Source organism: Uranotaenia lowii, chromosome 3 (genome assembly GCF_029784155.1).
Source record: "Uranotaenia lowii strain MFRU-FL chromosome 3, ASM2978415v1, whole genome shotgun sequence".
NCBI classification, from domain to species: Eukaryota; Metazoa; Arthropoda; class Insecta; order Diptera; family Culicidae; genus Uranotaenia; species Uranotaenia lowii.
The window spans coordinates 323,633,077-323,655,037 of record NC_073693.1 but is presented as its reverse complement, the minus strand read 5'-3'; the positions used below and the strand labels follow the sequence as shown (position 1 = coordinate 323,655,037).

Sequence of the window (21,961 nt, the reverse complement as noted above, 5' to 3'; positions counted from 1 at the left end):
TTTACATTAATTGATTTTGTAAATTTAGAAAATTGTTCGAATTGTGTCAAATTTTTATTATTTTGTATGGGAGACTCCTGTTTTTGGATTTGGAGAGGTTCGAAAGTTTTATAGAAACCATTCTCGTTCTTGAAAATGGCAACACTCAAAATTTCACATAAATCGGTTCAGTAGTTTCCGAAAATTATTTGAATTGTGTCAAGTTTTTGTTAATTTTCTATGAGGGCCTCCTCTTTATGGATTTAGAGAAGTTCGGAAGGATCTTAGAAACCATTCCCGGTTTTGAAAACGACTACTAACCAAATTTCACGTTGATCGGTTCAGAAGCTTCCACAATTTTTTGTTAATTTACAAATATCAAAAAACGGTGGTTAACTTATCTTAAGTTTCCTAAAATTGTTCGAATTGTGTCATATTTTTATTAATTTTGCCGCCCTCCTTATGTCGAAGCGGTTTGGAAGTATTTTAGGAACCATCTCCGACCCAAAAAACTCTAACATTCCAGATTTAAAATTGATCAGTTCAGTAGTTTTCGATTTTATAGCGAAAAGACAGACAAAGAGACATACAAACATGCATTTTTATTCATAGAAGAGAATGAGGATTCTTGATCCCTTTTTCTTGTAATCATCTGATCTTTTTTTTTTTTTTTTTACAATGTATTTATTTCAAACGGCTCATACACTGGGTTTAAAGGAGCCAAAATCAGTTTTTATTACGTTTTATAGTTATTCTCTAGTAAATACTATTGTACATAGCAGATATACAAGTAAAAGTATTAAAGACGTAGATCGATAGCTTTAAAGAATAGGTAAAGTTCAGACATATAAACTAAGTCCATCGCGGCCAACACATCTCTTACCGGTACATAAGGTTGTTTTTCCCGGGCCTTAAGGGAATCAATTAAACTCGTTCTGGCAATAATATGAATCTCACATGACCAAACCACATGTTCGATGTCTTCGTAACCTTGGCCACAGTTACAGAGATTGCTGCTAGCCAGATTTACACGATAGAGTAAAGCGTTCAAGGAACAGTGATTGGACATGAGTCGTGAAAATATTCGTATAAAATCACGACTCAAGTTCAAACACTTGAACCATGGTTTAAGGCTTACCTGTGGGATAATTGAGTGGAGCCAACTCACCTTCTCTCCATTTGCGCTGCCAGTTGGCGAGAACATTTATGCGGACTAAAGAGAAAAATTCATCGAAGGCAATTTCACGTTGATAAACTTCACCCTCAAGCGCGCCTATCTTCGCCAAAGCGTCAGCTTTCTCATTTCCAATTATGAAGCAATGTGAAGGAACCCAAACAAAGGTGATGTAAAAGCCGCGTCTACATAAATTACTCAAACAATTTTGTATTTTGCCTAGAAAGAATGGAGAGTGTTTCCCTGGTCTTAAAGAACGAATGGCTTCAACAGAACTGAGGCTATCTGTTACAATATAGTAATGTTCAATGGAACGTAGAGCGACGTTCTCCAGTGCCCAATGCCCCTAATTCCGCAATATACACTGAGCACGGAGACTGAAGACTATAAGATGCTTTCGAAATTTCATTGAACACTCCAAATCCTGTAGAGTCATTCATCAATGATCCATCAGTAAAGTACACTTTTTCAGAGTTGATGTGTCCATACTTAGCACTGAAAATTCTAGGAACAACAATCGGACGAAGTTGATCCGGAATTTCACGAATTTCCTGCTGCATGGACAAATCAAACTGGACAGAGAAATTGTCATAGTCAGGGGAAAAAACACGAGTAGGGGAATACGGAGAAGGATTTAATTGCAAAGACATGAATTCATGATATATAGTCATATATCTTGTTTGAAGATTTTGCTCGAGCAGCTGTTCAAAATTTGCAATCACCAATGGGTTCATGACCTCACACCTGATGAGGAACCGCAGAGATAGTAAATTGAATCGATCTTTCAGTGGGAGTATGCCTGCCAAAACTTCAAGACTCATGTTATGCGTTGAAGGCATACAACCCAAAGCGATGCGAAGACAACGATATTGAATCCGTTCGAGTTTGATGAGGTGTGTTTTGGCAGCTGATTTAAAACAGAAACTACCATACTCCATCACTGAAAGGATAGTAGTTCGATACAACTTAATTAGATCTTCTGGATGGGCTCCCCACCAGGTGCCGGTAATTGTTCGGAGAAAATTAATCCTTTTTTGACATTTTCCTTTCAGATACTCAATGTGAGCTTTCCAGGTGCACTTGGAATCAAACCAAACCCCAAGATACTTGAAACACCTCGATTGAGTGATCGTTCTACCTAGGAGTTGAAGCTTAGGTTGAGCAGGTCGATGTTTCTTAGAAAAAACCACCAGCTCCGATTTCTCTGAAGAGAACTCAATCCCAAGCCCCAACGCCCAGGAAGATAATCTGTCTAAAGTATCTTGTAAAGGCCTGTGCAGATGAGACTCTGTAGAACCTGTTACAGATACTACGCTGTCATCTGCAAGTTGTCTTAGAGTGCAGCCTTCAGAGAGACAACTGTCGATGTCACTCACGTAAAAATTGTACAAAAGAGGACTCAAACATGAACCCTGGGGTAGGCCCATATACGAAATCCTCCTTATCGCAATATCTCCGTGAGCAAAGTTCAGATGTTTCTCACAAAGTAAGCTGTATAAGATGTTGTTTAACAGAGGAGGCAGACCACGGGAATGCAATTTGTCTGACAACACCTCGATTGAAACTGCATCAAAAGCCCCCTTTATGTCTAGAAACACTGAAGCCATTTGCTCCCGTTTTGCATATGCCATTTGTATCTCTGAAGACAGCAAACCAAGACAATCGTTTGTTCCTCTGCCCCTGCGAAATCCAAACTGAGTATCTGAAAGGAGGCCATTTGTTTCTACCCACTTATCCAAGCGAAACAGGATCATTTTCTCCATCAACTTCCGTATACAAGACAACATCGCTATAGGACGATAGGAATTGAAATCGGACGCAGGTTTTCCGGGCTTTTGGATAGCTATAACTCTCACTTGTCTCCAATCTTCGGGAACAATGTTATGCTCCAAGAATTGATTAAATAAATTTAACAAGCGAACTTTTGCGGCATCCGGAAGGTTTTTCAACAAGTTAAATTTTATTTTATCAACTCCCGGAGCTGAATTGTTGCAAGAGAGGAGAGCAAGTGAGAATTCAACTATCGAAAAGTTAGAATCCAAATCACTCCTATGTGGTGGCACATCACGAATAATTTTTTGCACAGGTGTGAAATCAGGGCATATTTTACGTGCAAAGTTAAAGATCCATTTGTGAGAATGCTCTTCGCTTTCGTTCGACCGAGATCTATTGCGCATACTGCGTGCCACTTTCCACAAAATATTCATGGACGTTTCGCGTGACAGCCCACCCACAAAATTACGCCAGTAAGCCTGTTTTTTGCCTTTGATCAATTTTTTAAATTGGTTTTCCAGGGAAACATACACCTGAAAATTTCCGATGGTTCCATGCATCCGAAATGCTTTGAACGCTTTGGATTTATCCGCATACAGTTCAGAACATTGGCTATCCCACCAAGGGTTAGGAGGCCTCCGATTAATGGATGACGTTGGAATGGGTTTCGTTTGAGAGCGAATAGCACAATCGTAAATCAACCCTGACAGAAAATTATATTCCTCTAATGGAGGTAGATCATCTACAGAATTAATGGCTGTTACGATTGCGTCTGAATATTTTTTCCAGTCAATGTGTTTTGTGAGATCGTATGTCAAAGTTGTAGGATTTGAAGAGTTGACCCCATTGGTGATTGTAATTTCGATAGGCAAATGATCACTACCATTGGGATCAGGGATTACCTTCCACTGGCAATCCAATGATAGTGAATTTGAGCATAGTGAGAGGTCAATTGCACTTGGTCTTGCAGGAGGTTTAGGTACTCGTGTTTTTTCACCCGTGTTCAAAATAGTTAAATTGAAACTGTCACAAATGTCATAAATAAGAGTAGAACGACAATCGTCAATTTGTTCTCCCCAGACAGTTCCATGTGAATTGAAGTCACCCAGGATCAACCTTGGCTCAGGAAGCACTGAGCACAGGTCCTCTAGTAGACTTCGATCCACTGCAACTCTATGAGGCCAGTACAAACTGACAACGCATAAGTCCTTACCTCTTATAGTTGTATGACATGCAACAGCTTCAATTCCTCCTGATAAAGGAAGGTGAATTCTATAAAATGAGTGGTGCTTTTTGATCCCCAAAAGCACCCCTCCATATGCGTCGTCGCGATCTAAACGAATAATATTAAAGTCGTGGAATGAGAGATCAATTTGAGAAGAAAGCCATGTTTCGGACAGAGCAAAAATATCGCAATTAATTTTATGAAGAAGGAATTTGAACTGATCCAATTTAGGGATTAAGCTACGACAATTCCACTGTAGAACAGTGATATCTCCGACCTCTCGGCTTAAATCAGCCATCAAGAGAGATAAACACTGAAAGGAGGGGCCAAGTTTGCATCAATTGCTGAAAAAGTGTCTTTAGTGCAGGTAACAAAGCATTTACAATGCTACTAATTGAGTCAGGAAAATTAAAATATTTACAAAGACTATTTAAAACATCGGTTAATTTAAAAAATCCTTTTTGAGAAGCTGAAACTGATGGAGATCTGTCAGGATTTGGAGCGTTTGATGTCCCCTCAACTGGTGGATTGCTAGTTGCTTTGAATGTTCTCAAGAAGCCAGGGGGGATCGGTTTTTCAACAATGGACTGCATTTTACCGCGGCTCAGAGAAGAGGTTATTGGTGAGGTTTTTCTGCGAATCTTGGGAGATGTCACTTTTTTACGTTTCCTAGAATTTTCTAATGCTATAAACGGACGTTCTTCATCAAATGTATCCGTATCCGTATCGTCAGCTGGCAGGACAGAAAAAATGTTCTCGTTTTGTTGTTGGACCGGGGGAGCTGCGCTTTTTAAAATATTGGCATAGGAACGTTTGGATCGTTCCTTTAAGGTTCGCCTTTGTTTTTCCCATTGACTTTTGAAAGCCTCACAGAAAGAAATATCATGAGGAGAGCGTCCACAATACACACATTTTTGCTCAATTGCTTGGCACGCACCATCCTCATGATTATCTCCGCAGTGAGTGCAACGATGTTTATTGTTGCAAAAAGGTGTAGTGTGTCCCATCTTTTTGCAGTTCGAACAGTTCATTGGACGTGGAACAAACAGCCGCACAGGAAGCCTCAACATTCCGTCAATCAAGACGTAGTGAGGGAGGGCAGTTCCTTCAAAAGTAACGCGAAATGAGGATGACGGGGAGTATGTTTTTTTACCATCACTCACCAAAGATGCGGTCATAAGCTGGCAACAGTCCAAAATTTTAACATGCGTTGAATCCAAATTCTTAAACATACCAACCCCATGTTTCTTGACATACTCCGCCGTCATACTCATTTCGGTTATAACGCCCTCTATCTCTACGTCTCGAGACGGAACGTACACCCTATACTCTAAGGTGAAATGCTGGCTAGCAACAATCTCATTTGCTGCTTTCAGACTACCAACAACGACACGTAGTTTGTTGGGCCTCACTTTTGTGATTTCGGTTACGGAGGTCCATTTGGCGAGAGTCTTTGTTATCTGAACGACATTCAATGATTTGCCGTTCGGCTTTGGCCTAAAAAAAACAACCCATGGGCCGGTAGAAGATGTGTTTTCCGGATAAACTTTTATGCGGGGAGGCACTAAACTACGCAAAGAAGAACCAGAAGGGCCTGGATCCTCTTCAGAACTCATATTTTCTACTGGTAAATTTGGAACTTTAACGGTTCCAGGAGATTCAAACAATTTGAAAGGATCTGGCTCAACCCCTTTGTCCATAATTTACTATGAAAGTGAGAGTGCATAAATAATAATTTAAAAATGAAAATGATGGTAAGTTAAGAGAGAAAAGGAAAAGTACAATAGTATTTCTTAATTCAAATGAAATCAACCGGAAAACTTATTTTGACTCACTTTTTCTATTGGCTGGGTCTCGAATGAGTAGCTCCTCACTGGCTTGCGGAGTCTTTACTGGCTCGTAGAGCAAAAGTAACTGGGCCGTCTTCCTTCCTTCGGACCTTCCCGGGGTAAGCAAACTGGCACGGTAGAATTTGGCAAAAAACCCTTCCAGGGGAAAAATGCGCCGATTTTTTAGCCTGTCCTGGTAATTGTTGTCCAGCTTCGGTTGTCCTTATTCAGTAGTCGCCTCGAGAAAATTCCTCGGTCACCCGGTCGTGGGAAACAATCCCGTATATATCGGATGTCCAGTTCCTTCCTAGCCGTCCTGGCGGTGCACAATAACCGGATGGTTCGAACTGCTAGGCACGAAAGGCTCGTTCTCGATAATTTTGGCAATTATTCACTTGCTAAAACTTATTTTACTTTATTTTTTAGCAAAACTTTTACGGAGCAAAAAAAGCACACGTGGTGACAATTCAGCATAAGCCTACTAGATGGCATCATCTGATCTTTTTTGAAAAAAAAAAAAAAAAAAAAAAAAATAGATCGCTGTTTTTTTCATTTTCCGACAGCGTGTAACTTCAAATTTCCATGCTGCTTAAATAAGATCGATACATGAACCCGTAGATGAACTAGAAGCGTTCTCGTGGGTCTAAAAAATTCTGATATTTTGAAAATTAAAGAAGACTTGATCTTTTACTAGAGGAGATTCGATCTTTTAATCGGGGTGCCCTAAGCTTTGGCAAATATCATGCAAAATCTTAGGATGAAAGTTTCGTCAAATTTTCTGACCATATTAGTTTTAATTTCACAGTTTATAAGTGTCGGACAAAAAGAATGCTAATAGTTTGTCTGATACTCTTAATAAATTGCATACTTTAAGGCGCAATTTTCTTATTTTTAGATAAAGTACTTTTTTGAGTCCTTTTTGTCAGTTAATTATTGGATAAATATTAGTCATTGGATAAATATTAATAATTTCGTGCTAAGCAATGAACATCATCCATTCCGAAGAAAAATATATCTTTTTGGACTCGAGGGATCGAGTGAACCCATAACATGCACTTTAGGTAGCTTTTTCTAGAAAAAAATGGTGATTTTATTATTGCTTATAAAATATGCCATTAAGATATTATATCATACTTTAAATATTAACGTATTGAAAAAAATATTTTTATTATAATTTTTTCATGAGGGAAACATTTTAAAGTGATGAAAAAAAAATTCAAATTCTTTAAACAGAACTCAATAGCTCAAAAAATATTTTTTTAAATTTTCACGATGACAGTTTTGCTGTTATGTTCTGTTTGGCAATTTTTTCTTGAAAGTTTGATCTATGAAAGATATTCCAGTTTCAAGATTTAGCTGAGTAATTACGTATCTCCAGTGATCAAGTATCCTCATTCTCCCCCATCGATATGATTTTTTTTATTTTTTTTTTTTGTGAAATTCAAATAAGCCATGAAAATTACAAAGCAAAAAAAGAAGGAAGGCATTTTAAATCCTTTTTTCAAAACTAATTAGCAATCAAAAATAGTTTGTGAATTGAGGTTGATTAAGGAAGTTTTTTTTATCTTGAGAAAATTGTGAAACATTTGAATCTAGAATATCGAAATTGACATTGAAAATCCTAAGTAGAATACAGATTCGAAATCCAGATTCGAAGTTTTAAATCAGGACTTCAGTTCCGAAAAAAAATAGCGAAATGTGCAATTAGTGGTATTTGTATCTTAATAAAGTTTTGAAGTTCATCAAAACAATCTCAAAATTCCTAACACTCACGAATTTTCATATGTTTGTCCATATTTCTAGAAAAGCGATGTGTGAATGCTTGAATTTTTTTAATTTTTTTTTTTGAAAGTTGATGAAATATAAAATAATTAGGCTGGAAAAAATATCAATTTCTTCTTTTGTTAACCCCAGCCCTTCTCCAAATTTCCAAAAAACACGAAGGGGGGAATAAATAAAATTTAAAGTTTTTTATGTAAATTTCGAAAACAAATTCGAATATCCGGAAAATTACAAGACAAAAAAAAAACAATTTGTGGAAGGTGGGAGTTATAACATCTTTTTTATTCTTGATTTTATTAAATTTTTCGGAAAAAATAGGTTTTGTGCAATGATATAGTATGCAATTTTGTTGCATACAAGCTTTTGTGCATTTTTTTTTTAAATTTATTTGTTATTCGAATTATTTTTTATTAACCCCCACCCCCCTCGCGATGTTCCAACTCCGAGTGAAAAAAGAAGGATTAGAAATTTGTTCTGACCCAATGTTTTACAAGAGCATTCAACAAATTGCATGGGAAACTAAAAGTTTCGATTGATCACAGGCCCAAGCGAAGAGTCTGGCCATGGGGGAAGTTTTCGAAAATCAAATTTAGCTAGAAATAATATCGATACCAAAAATGCATAAAAATTACGAAAATTGATTTTCGAAACTTTTTTCCTACTAAAGATCATCACATAAACTCAAAAAAATAATAAATAATACTGATACGGTTCTATATATATCAGAATTAAAGATTCGAATCGATACTCTTAATGACATTTCTTATTTTGAATCAGGAATTTGATCAAAATGAAATTTAAAGCGGTTGGTAAGCAAAATGTAAATATATAGATAATTGTCAATTTTCAATCGTCTTGACTTTTATTTTTTTCATCATGTAAATGGAAATGTTGATAAAAAAATTCCACGGCCAAAACATGAATAAAAAAAAATCGATAAGGACAAAAAAAAATATTTTTTTCATTTATAATAAAAAAGAAATTAATCCAAATCCATTTCATATTGATATTTGTTTTTTATTTTGATGAAAAAAAGAAAATAATTCAAAGAAATTAAAGTGATCATAGTCAGAGATAATTTGTTTTTTTTTTATATCAATTTCTTTTAGTTATGATAAAAAAGGCTAACAAAGCTCATTTTAGAAGTTCACAAAAATAGTTTTGTATATTTGAGTGTTCAATCTATCATTAAAAGATGACTGATCAATAAAAAACTGGTCAAAATTAAAATAAAGAATTCCAAATTGAACTGTTGTAAATATTGAAAGCACAAAAAAATACTAATTTAGTTAATACAGCCCACTTAAATTAAATTTTGAAGTTACTTCTTCAAATCTGTTTAAGATCTGGGCTTGTGATATAGCTCAGTTAGCAAGTCTGTTGTCTCATGAGCCGATGTTCGTGAGTTCGAGCCTAAGAGCAAACATCGAACACAGTTGTACCGGATAAGTTTTTCAATAACGATCCGCCAACTGCAACGTTGATAAAGTCGCGAATGCCATAAAGATGGTAAAACGATTATAATCGAAACAAAAAAAAAAGTTTTAGAACTTTTTAAAGATTAATCAAAAATCATGATCGATTGAGAAAGAAGTTTCAAAAATGTTAAAATGAGCGAAACGTTCCATGTTTGTCTTATTAAAAAAGAAAAATGAAAATTATGTTTTCTGAACACAAAAATTTAGATTTTAAGAACAGAAACATACTATTTAAAAAAAAAAAGCAAAAACCCTAATATAAGGACCATTCAATTTGAGGAATTAATTAAAACATTAATATCAAATATGGAGATAAAAAATATAAGTTTTTAAACATATAAAGAATAAAAAATATAATTTTTTTCATTAAAAACTTAACTATGAAATAAATTTGATAACTCCAAAGAACAGCATTTTTGGTGCCTATTTTTTAAAGACCGATTTAGATGAATTTTAATCCTTTCTTTCGAATTTTTTGTCGGATTTTTTCTATCACCTCTAGTGTTGTTGATTAGCTTTTAAAATTTAAAAAATGAATCAGATTCAAATGAAATCAACTGATGAAATAAAAAACCTACATAAGAAACAAAACCTGATTACGAATTTGTTTTTAATCTTTTTAATTGAAGAATATTGGTTAGCTTACATATTCTTACATCAAAAATACAATGATCTAAAACAGTAAAATTTTACAGTTTTTCATTACAAGTTTGTCTGAAACTACACAATAAATATTTAAAAAAAGGTTTTTTTTTCATTTGACAAACTTGTTGAAGAGGCAAAAGATTTAATTTTTGCTATAAACAATTTCTTGAATTAAATTTGGTTTAAATTTTGATGGAAACATTTGTCGAAATTCGAATTTAACAGAATGGGAAAAAGTAAACAAAAAGTAAATTATTATGACTTTTTTCGCAGAAGTCAAAATTTCGTTTGATTCGTTTGACGTTTGATCATTTTCAAATCAATAAACCATTTTTTCCGAATGTTTTGTAATGTTTTACTATTTTGTTAAAAAAGTGCTGAAATTTATTGAATAATTTAAAACTATTTTGAAACGTCATTTCAAATCACGAAACATGATAGAAGAAAAAAAAACCAATTTAATATTTAGATTTGAGGCTCCCAAATTCACCTTAAAAAGCTCATTTTTTTTTGCACCTCGAAATATGTCAATTTTGTTGCCTTGTATAATTTATCAAAACCCTTATGAATGAAAAGTTGAACATTCAGAAGAAAAATATTTAATTGGGACAAAAATTGGATCTTTGAAAATCACTCCGATTCAGCATATAATTTGTGATGAACAATTTTTTTGATAGTCAAAGTGATTCGCTATAAAGTAATGGATATGACGTTTTAGATTTTTCATGAGGGGGGGGGGGGGGTGGTAAATCCCCTAAAAGCACCCCTCCCCCGTTCGCAACTTTATCTCTTCTTTCAGTTAAGTATAAAAAAAAGCACAAATGCACAAAAATGTGCATAACAATTTAATTAACATTTAAACAAAGAGCAAACTGTTATCAGATAAGACTAAGATACGCACTTTGTCAATTTTAAAAATTAATTTTTTTTTTGATAAAATCTAAATAAAGAAATTCGAAAAATTTTGCTATCGACGAAGAATTTCAATGAAGAATATGATTTTTTTTTATTTCAGAAATTTTCTTTTCAATTTTCAGTTCAAGTTTTGTTCCATTTGTTTTCAACTTTGAAGTGTACCTTCTTTTCGTGTTATTCAAAATTCCGAATCCCAATTTGATAAAAACAAATCAATTACCTATATGAATATTTTGTTTTTCTTACTTTGACTTCCTATTGGTTCATTAAAGCAAATTTGAGTGCTTCAAATTGATTTGTTTTTAATTATTCGTTGAAAAGTTTACTTGTAAAATTTAACGAAATATTGGTCATTACCCACGTTAAATGCTTAAAGATCAACGTTACACTCTCACCATGTAATACTGCAATCATCCACGTTTCGATGGCTTCCTGGGACTAAAACTCACTTTACTAGCATGATAAAATAGAGTTAACTTAAAGGTTAAAGTTTATATCGGCACTTGTTTTTTCTTATTTTTATATTTACGTTCCACTGTTAAACCATTCTATGATCATCTTTATAAGATTGGCAGAAACGTTCTCTTGAAGTTAACAACATTTTAATCCGCACTTATGACAACAACAATGAGATTTTTTAAAAAGAAAACACTAAACTAATAACCCTTTCCATGGAGAGAACTTATGTAAGATTATGGCTTCTCGTGCAGTTCCAATTTCGTTGGACGTTTCAAATTCTGCTAAACACTTGCCTTATTTAAAGTTTTATATGTATGTAAGAGAAATCTTTTAGACATTTACACTTAAAGCAAAAATAAAAAGAAAGCTACGAATAATTTCGTACGTAATGCTTAGAAATCCAATGCTGAGTAGAATATTTTTAAGAACAAAAAAAAAAATTAATCACATTCACTTTGGGTTAAAAACATCTTTTTCCTCCATTCTACGCTAAATTTTAGCTAACGATGAGTTTGGTCGATTATACTTTCTTCTAATCAATGGATTGATTTAAGAGAATAAAAAAACATAAAAAAAACTGGAGATCACAATCCGCCGAAGGGATTAAAAACTTGGGTAGACAATTTCGTTTAAAAATATGTATGGTCTTATTCTACTGGCTGTTTCAGAAGAAACTCGCGCCTCGTACCGGATCATTTAGCTAGCAATTATCCTAACTGTGTTTAAAATGCAGCGAAAAATAAACCTGTGTGAGGAGACCCTCCGGGGCCCTCGAACATCCGGTCCTGAAAATGTTGAGCTACTGCTACTGGAGTTTGAGGCGTTCGTCTACGCATCAACATCATCAACAATAACATGTGGTAAAAGAGTATAAGAAAGAAGCTTTAAAAAAATTATGGGTAAATTCGCTCTAATAGCGTGAGATCCACCCCTTCTGGCAAATCAAAACAAAACCACAAACATGCAGAACACAGAAACAGGTTCAGGTTCAAGTGCGCCTCACTCCCGGGGTGCAAGAAATACACGCCTCGACTCTTGGTGCGTGTGTCATCCGCGTGGTCTCGTTTCCTTGATGCGTTTTCTTTAAGTGGCGTGGCAGCCGTGCGTACGACGAGTTTGCTTTTGCGGGACCAGCCTGATGCGTATAAAGAGGAGAGTCGTCTGCGCGTCTACTTGCGCGTATCGGGATCGAAGCTGACTTGTTGTTCTTAATTTTGTTTGCCAATCTCGATGGGACAAGGATCTCTGGAGGTACTTCCTTCTAGCTTCTACCGCGCTGCCAGCAATCCACAGCCCAGGGCGATTAGGGTGGCAGTTACGGCTAGCGTTGGCCAAACGAGTGTCTGCTCCAGAAACTGTAACGATAAAGCAGTCAAGAGAAAAGTGGTTGTTAGCAATTAGTCTTAAACAGGATGATTGATTATATAATGTTAAACTTCAAGGGGCATGAAGTGTGATGGAGTACTTCGGGTAGCCCATGGGTCATAAGAAGACATTGGAAGAACTGTCCAGCGACCAGGTTTTGGCTGATTTATACCTGGGGAACAAACCAGTAAAGTCACTTGAAAAAGGTAAGAAATAGATTTTATCATATCATTTATTACCAAATTATTGAAACCATTATTAGATATCTTTAATATCTTATTTTTTGTGATCTATAAAAATGCCAAAAATCTGGAATCCATTTTTAGACACAGCTAACATTTTAGGTAAACTGCAAAATTTATTGAGGAATTCTGATATTAAAAATATCAATTATAAGATATCTGATGTTCTGTACTTATTTTTTCATTTTTATTTTCATAAAGGGTTCAGCACAACGAAAATGTTCGGATACCTTTCATTTAAATCTTACTTGAGGCTTAGGGAGAAAATATGTTGAGAAAATTTTTGCATCTTACGATGAAAGTCCATACATCACTAACTTTAACATTGAAACAATCAGAAAAGGTAATTTATTCCAGATTTGTATCTCATTCAGGTGCATTCTTGTGTGCATTTTTAAGTCCGCTTTGCAGATCAAATCTTCACCTAAGTTTATCCGTTCGGAAATTATATTGGATTTTAGATAACTCATAACTACTAAGAATTTAAAAGCTTATTTCAACGCAATTATCTCAGTTTCGTCACGCATCATTGATGAATGTAAGCACGGATTTCGCAAAAAGCGATCAACTTTGTCGAGATAAATAGTGTGCGTCCCCTTTATCAGCTATGCTACCCGATTTCTAAAAGACCGAATTTAAGCTAAGTATTAACCTTTCGACCAATTACTTTGTTTGAAATGGAAAGGCTTTTGAAAGGAAGCTTGTAGGAAGGTTCGGGCGATCATTTATTATCTAGTTTACAAAGCTAAAATTCAAAGAGTAATGATTTTTCGGAATTTCAGATATCACTCACTATATAGGAACGTAAATATAAGGTTTAAAAATAATTTTGAGAAAGCTGATTGAGATGGATAGGGGGTGTTGGTGGGGATGCAATTGCAGATGAGTCTCCTCCCCTTTTATGTTATTGATCAAAATCAGAAATATTTTGGAAAATATGAAATTAGTGAAAAATTTGTTAAATCTATAAATTTATTTCCTCAATATTCTTATTTCGATATCCTTCTTACAACTAATACACCCTTTAATATTCACTGCGAAAAAAATTTGATAAAAAGAAAACTTTCGTACTTTGTACATCTGGTAGCTTAAAAATGATTTCTTTTTAAAGAAAACAATCTTCAAGATATCTACAATATTTTCCTGAGCTTGTTCATATCACCGCTAGGCTCACAAAAAAATTATAATGGTTCTCATATTGCAACTATACTTTTGAAAAAAAAAAAAAAACATTTGCGGAAAATTTTTGTTGATCATTGTAATAAATTTAAATCTGATTGTAAAACTCTGATATTTTTATAATTTTCCTGATGGTTCAGAAAATATCGTATTATCTTTATCAATTATGGTTTCGGTTCTTAAATCTGTGAAGTAAAATTATCGAAATTAGATTCTGAAGCTCTGATACACGATTTTTAATTGTGTTTAAACTTAAACGGAGGAATCAGTAACAAATATGCAATAAGTGATTTATGAAAAAAACGTGAATAGTCGTATTTTTTACGTGCACCATATTTCCATTTTTTTTAAAATAATTTTTAAACAGAGAATTTCAAGAAATGCAAGAATATAGACGGATAGAAGATTAGAACAAGGTCTAAGATGTTGAAAATGATCGGGAAAAAAATCGATTTGACATCACTGCACTATGGGGTTTCAGGCGGCAAAAAGTCAAAAACTGAACTTTATCGGATCCCTTTTATATTTTTGCTTCTTAATAACTTAATAATTAACTAAGATATTTCCAATTTTTCGATTCATTATCTTGGATACTGAACGCACCACAAACATCAGACTTTTAAAAATTGAAAAATTAATATGATGAAGAAGCAAAATTTAAATCACATATATTTCTATGTAAAACATTTTTTTTCTTAAATTTAAAGTACACCATATGAAAGCTTATTTTAAAAGCTATCATTTGAACCATTCAAAATTTTTACTCACTAATTTTGTCTATGATAAAAATGAGTAAATAATTTTTTTTCAAAAATCAAAAACTTTAAAGCCTTGCAAAAAAAAATCCTTGTATTTCCCCATACTCTTTTCACTATCAAGATCTAGTTTAAGGTCCTAAAAATACAACGGAAGAGATTCGAGGTACCTTAAAGTATCGTTTTTGAGTTATAGTCAAATAAAGCTGAAAATATCATGAAAATGGGTAATTTTTACCCATTAATGAGTATAAATTCAACAAAGTTGATGTCGGTTTGTCAACAAAAATGTTTATCATGATTGATTATTCATTTCACACCTTTTTCCTTTGAGTTTCATGAAATGCCTTTATGATATTTATCATTTCATGATCAATTAGTCTAAAACCCAGTTTTCGAAAGAAATTAAAAGTAGGGTCAAAAATAACCCCAGCCATCCTACTTCAGTAGTTGTTCTTAAAAATTTTGGTATGAATTTATTTTTGGACATTTAAAATAGTAATTTTCGTGAAAAAAAATTTCAAAAATTACATAAAAGTTCAAAACACCTAATTATACTTTTTGCCACCTCATTGTATGGAACTGCCCCATAGTGCACTGCTGAACAAAGTTGCAGAAATTACAGAAAATCTACATAATCAAAGAATTTTTAAAATTTTCACAAAATTCACAGATTTTCAAACCTTTGTACAGATTTCTAAAGTTATAATTTTTGTGCCATTTTATATTTTTTATTTCTGACTTAAGATATGAAAACAAGGTAATGTAAATTGATTTTTTTTTCAATTAAAACTGTAAGAAATTTCCAATTTGTTGATTTTTGACATGATTTCTCTATGAACTCCATAGAAAATGCGTCACAGAAAACCAAACACAAAGAATTTTAGGTTCAAATCACAGACTTCGAGAATTTTGTTTGTCAAAAACACAGATTTTTTTTTTGGCAGCCTTGCTGCTGGGTGACTATCGAGGTATTGCAAGACTACTTTTCGAGCAATACTTCGCGAGACACAATCAGCGATGTCAATTGAATTTATTGTTTTTCAATGCCAAAGGACATACCTCACTTAAATAGCTCAAAAAAATTATTAAGAGGCGAATGAATTCTAAATTTAAAGTCTACAAAATAAACAAAACAAACAAACAAAATAGCTTAAATTATTTTTGCCTTATAAGATACGAAGTTCCAGCCTCGACAAAATTGTTCAGCGGAAAATTTCTTTGAGAAAATTTTAAAATTAGAACAGAAACCATAGTCAGTTTCCGTTCCACAGAAATAAGAAAAATAATATTGATTTTTCAGTACAAAATATTAATTTTTTTCTAAATAAATCTAAAAGTTTAAATTTACTGATGTCTATGTTACCTTAAAATTCTGCAAAAAATCATGAGTAAGTTAAGAACCAAAACAAAGCTGTTTGTACCCCAGGGTTTGAAAAATTTCAAAATGCCCCATAATCGAATCAGTCTATTTGAACATTCTTAATAAACGCAATAGTAGTGACACAAAATCCTCTCTTCTAATTTATTGTTGATGGAATCTATTATGTTTTAACGCTCTAACTCGAATTTAGAAATCAGTAGAAGAATGTTTTAAACTTTATTCCGCAATATTTCATATCCCATAACTGTTTTGCAGTAACTGTATTTTTCACGGCCGTTCATAATATGAATACTTAAAATTGATGGATTTAAAATGGAAATCCAAAATTTAAATTGTGATTTTAAGATTTTGTTAACGTTTTTCATTTCGAGTTTTATAACTCATTTTTGAATGATGGTAAATTGACGGTTCAGTAAATTAATGCAAGATTACTCTTTTTCTAGCTTCTTATTTGGAAATCTTATCATGAATTAATTGTAAACGCAAGTGAAAATAGTATTGGTATTATAGCTGAAATCAAAGTTTTTTTCTTCCATATAGAAAATATCTCGAAATTCTAAAATAAAAATCCTTATATTTAAGGATCATTGGTTCCAAAAAACTTCAATGCGGCATCAACATTTGTTATGTATCAATACTTATTTCTCATTGTAAAGCAGTACTCGTTCGAGCTGTGCTATTTTTTGATATTCTGGAATGTATCTTCTTGAATGAAATATTCTAGTCAGGATTTGGTTTTATTCTGTATCGGAACTTTCAATAAGAAATCAACTTATTTCAATCCTTCAACTTCATGTTTTAACACTTCTGTTTAAATCACTTTCAACAGAAAATAATATACAACAACGAAAAAAAAAATAAACAAAAAATGCCTTTTCTACGTTCCACATAACTGTTCTTAATTTTTTTTATTTAACGAAACAAAATTTATTAAATTTTATAAACATTTATAAATGGATATAATTTTTAAAAGAAAAATAAGTTAGACTACCAGTTGAAGGCATACGCTTCTGAAGAGCCTACTGGAAAATGATCCCTTCAATATAAAATTCGACTGAATTAATTTCCCTCCATAAAGGCAATCTACCACTCAACATCATTTTAACGTACGCCGCAAGAACAAAAAACCACACTCACTTAAATATATGACTTTTTCAAATTTGTCATTTCATTAAAATTAAAAAAAAAATAAAGAATTCAGAAGCCCTGAAAGTGGAGCAAATACTAAATTCATAACCATTTGCTTGAGTCAATTTAGGTATATGAGGACAAATAAGATAATTTTTTTTATTTCGTAATGTAGCTAAAAAGTACAGTAAATAAATGGTCAGTAAATTCAAACTTAAATCTTTGAGTAACTCAACAAAAGTTATTTGGTGAAATTCAGTCCAGGAAACTGCAAGTTATATCTGTTCAAATATGTGGGCCGACTTTTTTTTTTCAACTTTTAACCTTTAGGTTATTAATAACTTTTTATAAAAAGAATTACTTCCATGGAGTGAAATATTTTGAAAATAAATAAAATTCTAATGTTGTGACAACTAAAAAAAGTTTCGAGTTTTTTTTTAGAAATTCTTGCATCTGAGGGTATTTTTTGACAGATTTTTGACGCATGGGGGGGATAGGGCGGGAGATCACTCTGCGTATGCCAACACACCAAAATACAATTATTTGCTAGGATGCAGAGGTGACCTCGGTCATTAAGCATAAATTTCTTTCCCTCAATCCTTTTTTTAATATTTCTACCTATCCATTGACTACTAGGACGTGGCTGGCACCGTTATCGATGATCAAAAAGAGAGTATCTGTTATGTGCGTTGAGAAAGAGTTTCTAATCCCAAGCACCATTCTTTTGACCTTTGGGCAAAACTGATAGCCTCGATCAATCACGGAATTCGTTCAACAGGGTCAAATTCCAAAACTTCACTTCTAGAGTTTTACAAGGGAGTCATTTGAGTCCACTTCTGTTTAACTTGTTTATAAACGACCTTTGTGATAAAATTGATTCTGAATAAGTGTTGAACGCTGACGATCTAAAAATTTACCGCTCAATATCAAAATATTCAGACTGTTTGTCACTGCAGCAGGATCTCGATAAGCCCATGTTCTGGTGCCAAGTAAATGTAATGGAAGTTAATGAAAAAAGAAATGTAAGCTTAAAACGTTCACTAGCAGCGCGGTTGAGATTACGCCACTTTACACAGCTGATAATGCGGTTCTTCAGAAAGTTAAAAAAAAAAACATATAAATTTCCATTACAAAATCATTTTTAATTCTGACAACATTGTAAGAATCAAAAAACTTAATTGAAGTGAAGATTTGAAGCCAAGGAACAATTTTCTATAAGACATCAAGTAGTTCTTGAGAGAGTGAAAAAAGTTATGGACCCTTTAGTTTTTAACATTATGTATGGGAATACATAGATGAAAAATCATAAACTTAAAAAAAATATCTGCAATTTTTGGGCTAATTATAATTTTTTTTCTTCTTCAAAAAACCTACTCCTGAATTTGAAAAAAAAAAATTAATTTATGCTTGATTTTCCAAGAATTTGAAAATGATTTTGGTAAGAAAAATCACTGAGTTCTTGTAAATTTATTACTAAGCAGTTCAGTTGATTGGCTCTGCTCTGTTATTTTTTTCTTCTATTTTCAGACACAATCTGCGGCTATTTTTTGTGCATCTTTGGTAGGAGTTTTATAGATTTTTCCTGAATGATTTTTTTTATCTGATTATAGATTTTTCCTGAATGATTTTTTTTATCTGATTATAGGCATAGGAATGAATAAAAAACATATTTCTGTTATGTATTTGATAATTATTCTGTATTATCGTGTTGTCATTATATATCCGTTTTCGTTTATTCCAAATTTAAGAATTTTTATTTTTAAGAATCAGATCCGAAAGACAATATATAAAAAGAAATGTTGTAGCATTAAAAGTGATGTGAAATCTGACTTATCGATGATTCATATCACATTGATTTTGCTCTCAGCATTACTTATTTGTAGCTTTTGAATCATAATGTTGCCTTTAATTATAAATGTATTTGTGCCTGGAACATTGTCATCCAATAACATTGTAAGGAGAGTCAGGAGCCAAATACCAGATGTGGTCTGAAAACGCTCCAAGAGCAGCATGATTGTAATTTTTGGTGCACTCTGATTAGCATCTGATATCAGAAGCCAAGAATCACCAAGGTTGTCAGTTTCCAAATTATTTATAGTGGTTCGAACTATAAAATGTTATGTTATGACCAACTCTGTAACAAAAAAATATGTTTTAATGTAAATTTCAACATTTCAAATGTAACTTAAACAGTAATATTTTAAAACTGGCAGCACTGTAGAACTGTAGTTTTTAAGTTTAAAGTTTACTAACATTATAAATATTTAAAAAAAAATCTAGAAATACTAACTAAAAAAAAAAGTTACCGGGATTCTGATTATGCTGTTACATTTCTATTGATTTTGTATGAAAATATACGAAAAAGTAGAAACAAACCTCATAAATCCTTGTAATTTTTTTTCAAAATATGTTACACAACGATTTTTTTAGAAAATGAAAAAAAAAGAAATTTAGAACATTTCATATAAATTTGAAGGTTTTTGACCTAAAACTTTGCAATTATTGTTTTATCATTGATTGGATCAAGAGTGGAGAGAGGAAGCTAGGTTTCAAAAAAGTTAGAAAATAGGGGCCACCCTATGTTAGTTGATGTATGATATAAGATGAGATTTATTTTAATGAAAAAAACAGTCAATTAAATTTGTTCTTGTCCCATGACTTCAGTCTAGCTGAATGCTGGTCACTCTAGTTTTGGCAGTCATGGAAAACTTTGTGCTCCAAAAAGCTCTGTTTTGTTTATTATATTCAGTTTTACTCAATACTTACTATTAAAACCCATTTTCAGTATCCTGCAATCGAAACCTCATCATAACGGCAACAATGACACTAGCAAAGGAAACGAACCTGCTACAACTTTCTGGGGGAGCAACGACGAGGATCGAATCGATTGGAAAAGTGCCTTCAAAATATAACAATATAAAATAAAAAGGGCAATCTTTACGGAAAAGATTTGGGAGAGTACCCTAGGGCATCTTTGTGCCTGAGCTCTCAAATTCAGTTATTCATACAAGCGATTATTACCACCTACCTACTTACTAAGAGTAGAAGTGAAGCCATTGATGATGATGATGATGACACGGCGATGATGGAAGGGATGATAATGCAAAAATAAGAACTCTGATATCGGCATCGATTGGTCGCATAGAAGAGTCAATTTTCCCTCCGTGCCGAGGGGTCCAGGAATAATGAGTTTTAAATAATATGCTCGCTGAAAGCCTTAAAGATGGATTGCAAGAATGGGGGGATGAAAGAAGCATCCATACATTAAAGAGACCAGTCAATAGAGACGCTGATCTTTTCCTTTCCGAATCAGGGGCTCGCGTTTTTTCCTCAGTTCTGCCACTCACTCTTAGGGATAAGTTTTACTGCTGAAATAATTATTGGATAGCACCCGGTTTTGAGGAACCGGGCAATTGATCGATCGATGATATGCTACTGAAGCGAGTCCATCATCGATCGGTGTCTAATGTGCCAAGGAGTTGTTTTATGTTATGGGTACAACTTTTATCCACACTGTATTGGCTTGGATTGGATAGATAACGGTCTTCGCTACTGTAGATGTTGATGTTTGCTGACTGGGGTGATGATTTAGTTGATGGTTTTATGCCTCATAAAAGGCTAATCAATATTGGTGTTGCTTACAGTGCACAATTAGGGGAGAGTCAACACTTTTTTTGCTCTAGGTTTAATGAGTATATTGAGCACCGCAGCCGGGAGTGCGAAGGTGAAAACAAATAAATATTGATTAATTGTGGCACATTTTCAATGGATGCTGGGTCAGTGATATCTCATGTTTGTTAATATTGAACTACAATGTTTTGTTTATAATCGACTCATTTCAAAGCAGAATTTTTGCTCTTGATGAACCAAATCTTTTGAATTTTTAATGACAAATCCTTCCATTTTTATAGCAACGTTATTTATGTTTTAAAATAACAGAAAACCTTTCAACTATTAAGCAGTTTTTTAAGGTGATTAAGATTAAATATTTTAATAGTTTGATGACTTATAACTTCTAAATATGAGCATAGTCATCAAGCTCAGCAGACTTTTAGAACTGTAAAAAGTTCAAAAATCATTTAAATGCTGTAGGCAGGTTGAAGTTAAAGTAGCCCAATCAAAATTAATAATAAAAAATTATATTGTCACCTTAATATAGGATTTACGGTCGCCATGTTTGTTATGTTTAGAAGATTTTTGTTCGGTCTACCACTACCAGAAATTGAACGCTTATGACTACCCGAAGATGCTTTTAAAAATATCTTCTTTATTTTTCGAGAATTCTTAAAATTGTTTCCGCCTTAATATGATGCTGTGTTATTTAAAAAAAAGACAATTTTTAAACAAATAGAAAAACGTGAAAAAATGAAAATTGAAATAATTTTCAAAAATGACTTCAAAAACAGCAGAAGCCGTTTGTTCAAAGTCTTTCAAAATCATCGTTGCAAAGTTCAGTGATATAGTTTTAAATTTATCATTAATTTTTATTATTGTACGATCAGGAAAATCTACAACAGAGCCAGACATCTGTCTACTGAAAAGCAAAATAAATAACACTATTTTTTTTTTTTCCTGTGGATGAAACTAACCCACACTAACCCAGTCTCAAAACGATGGATGAAATGAAATAATCATCAGTTCAAAAATAG

At 33.1% G+C, this 21,961-nt stretch overlaps 1 protein-coding gene across 1 annotated transcript in view; it reads right to left on the bottom strand.

Moving 5' to 3' along the window:
• Positions 1-11,414: 11,414 nt before the first annotated feature.
• Positions 11,415-21,961, bottom strand: part of LOC129753802 (uncharacterized transmembrane protein DDB_G0289901-like) — a 90,893-nt gene continuing 80,346 nt past the window's right edge. Inside the window, exon 5 of the mRNA XM_055749651.1 lies at positions 11,415-12,614. Coding sequence (XP_055605626.1) covers positions 12,528-12,614 — 87 coding nt within the window. The 3' untranslated portion in view covers positions 11,415-12,527. The remainder of the gene's footprint in view (positions 12,615-21,961) is intronic.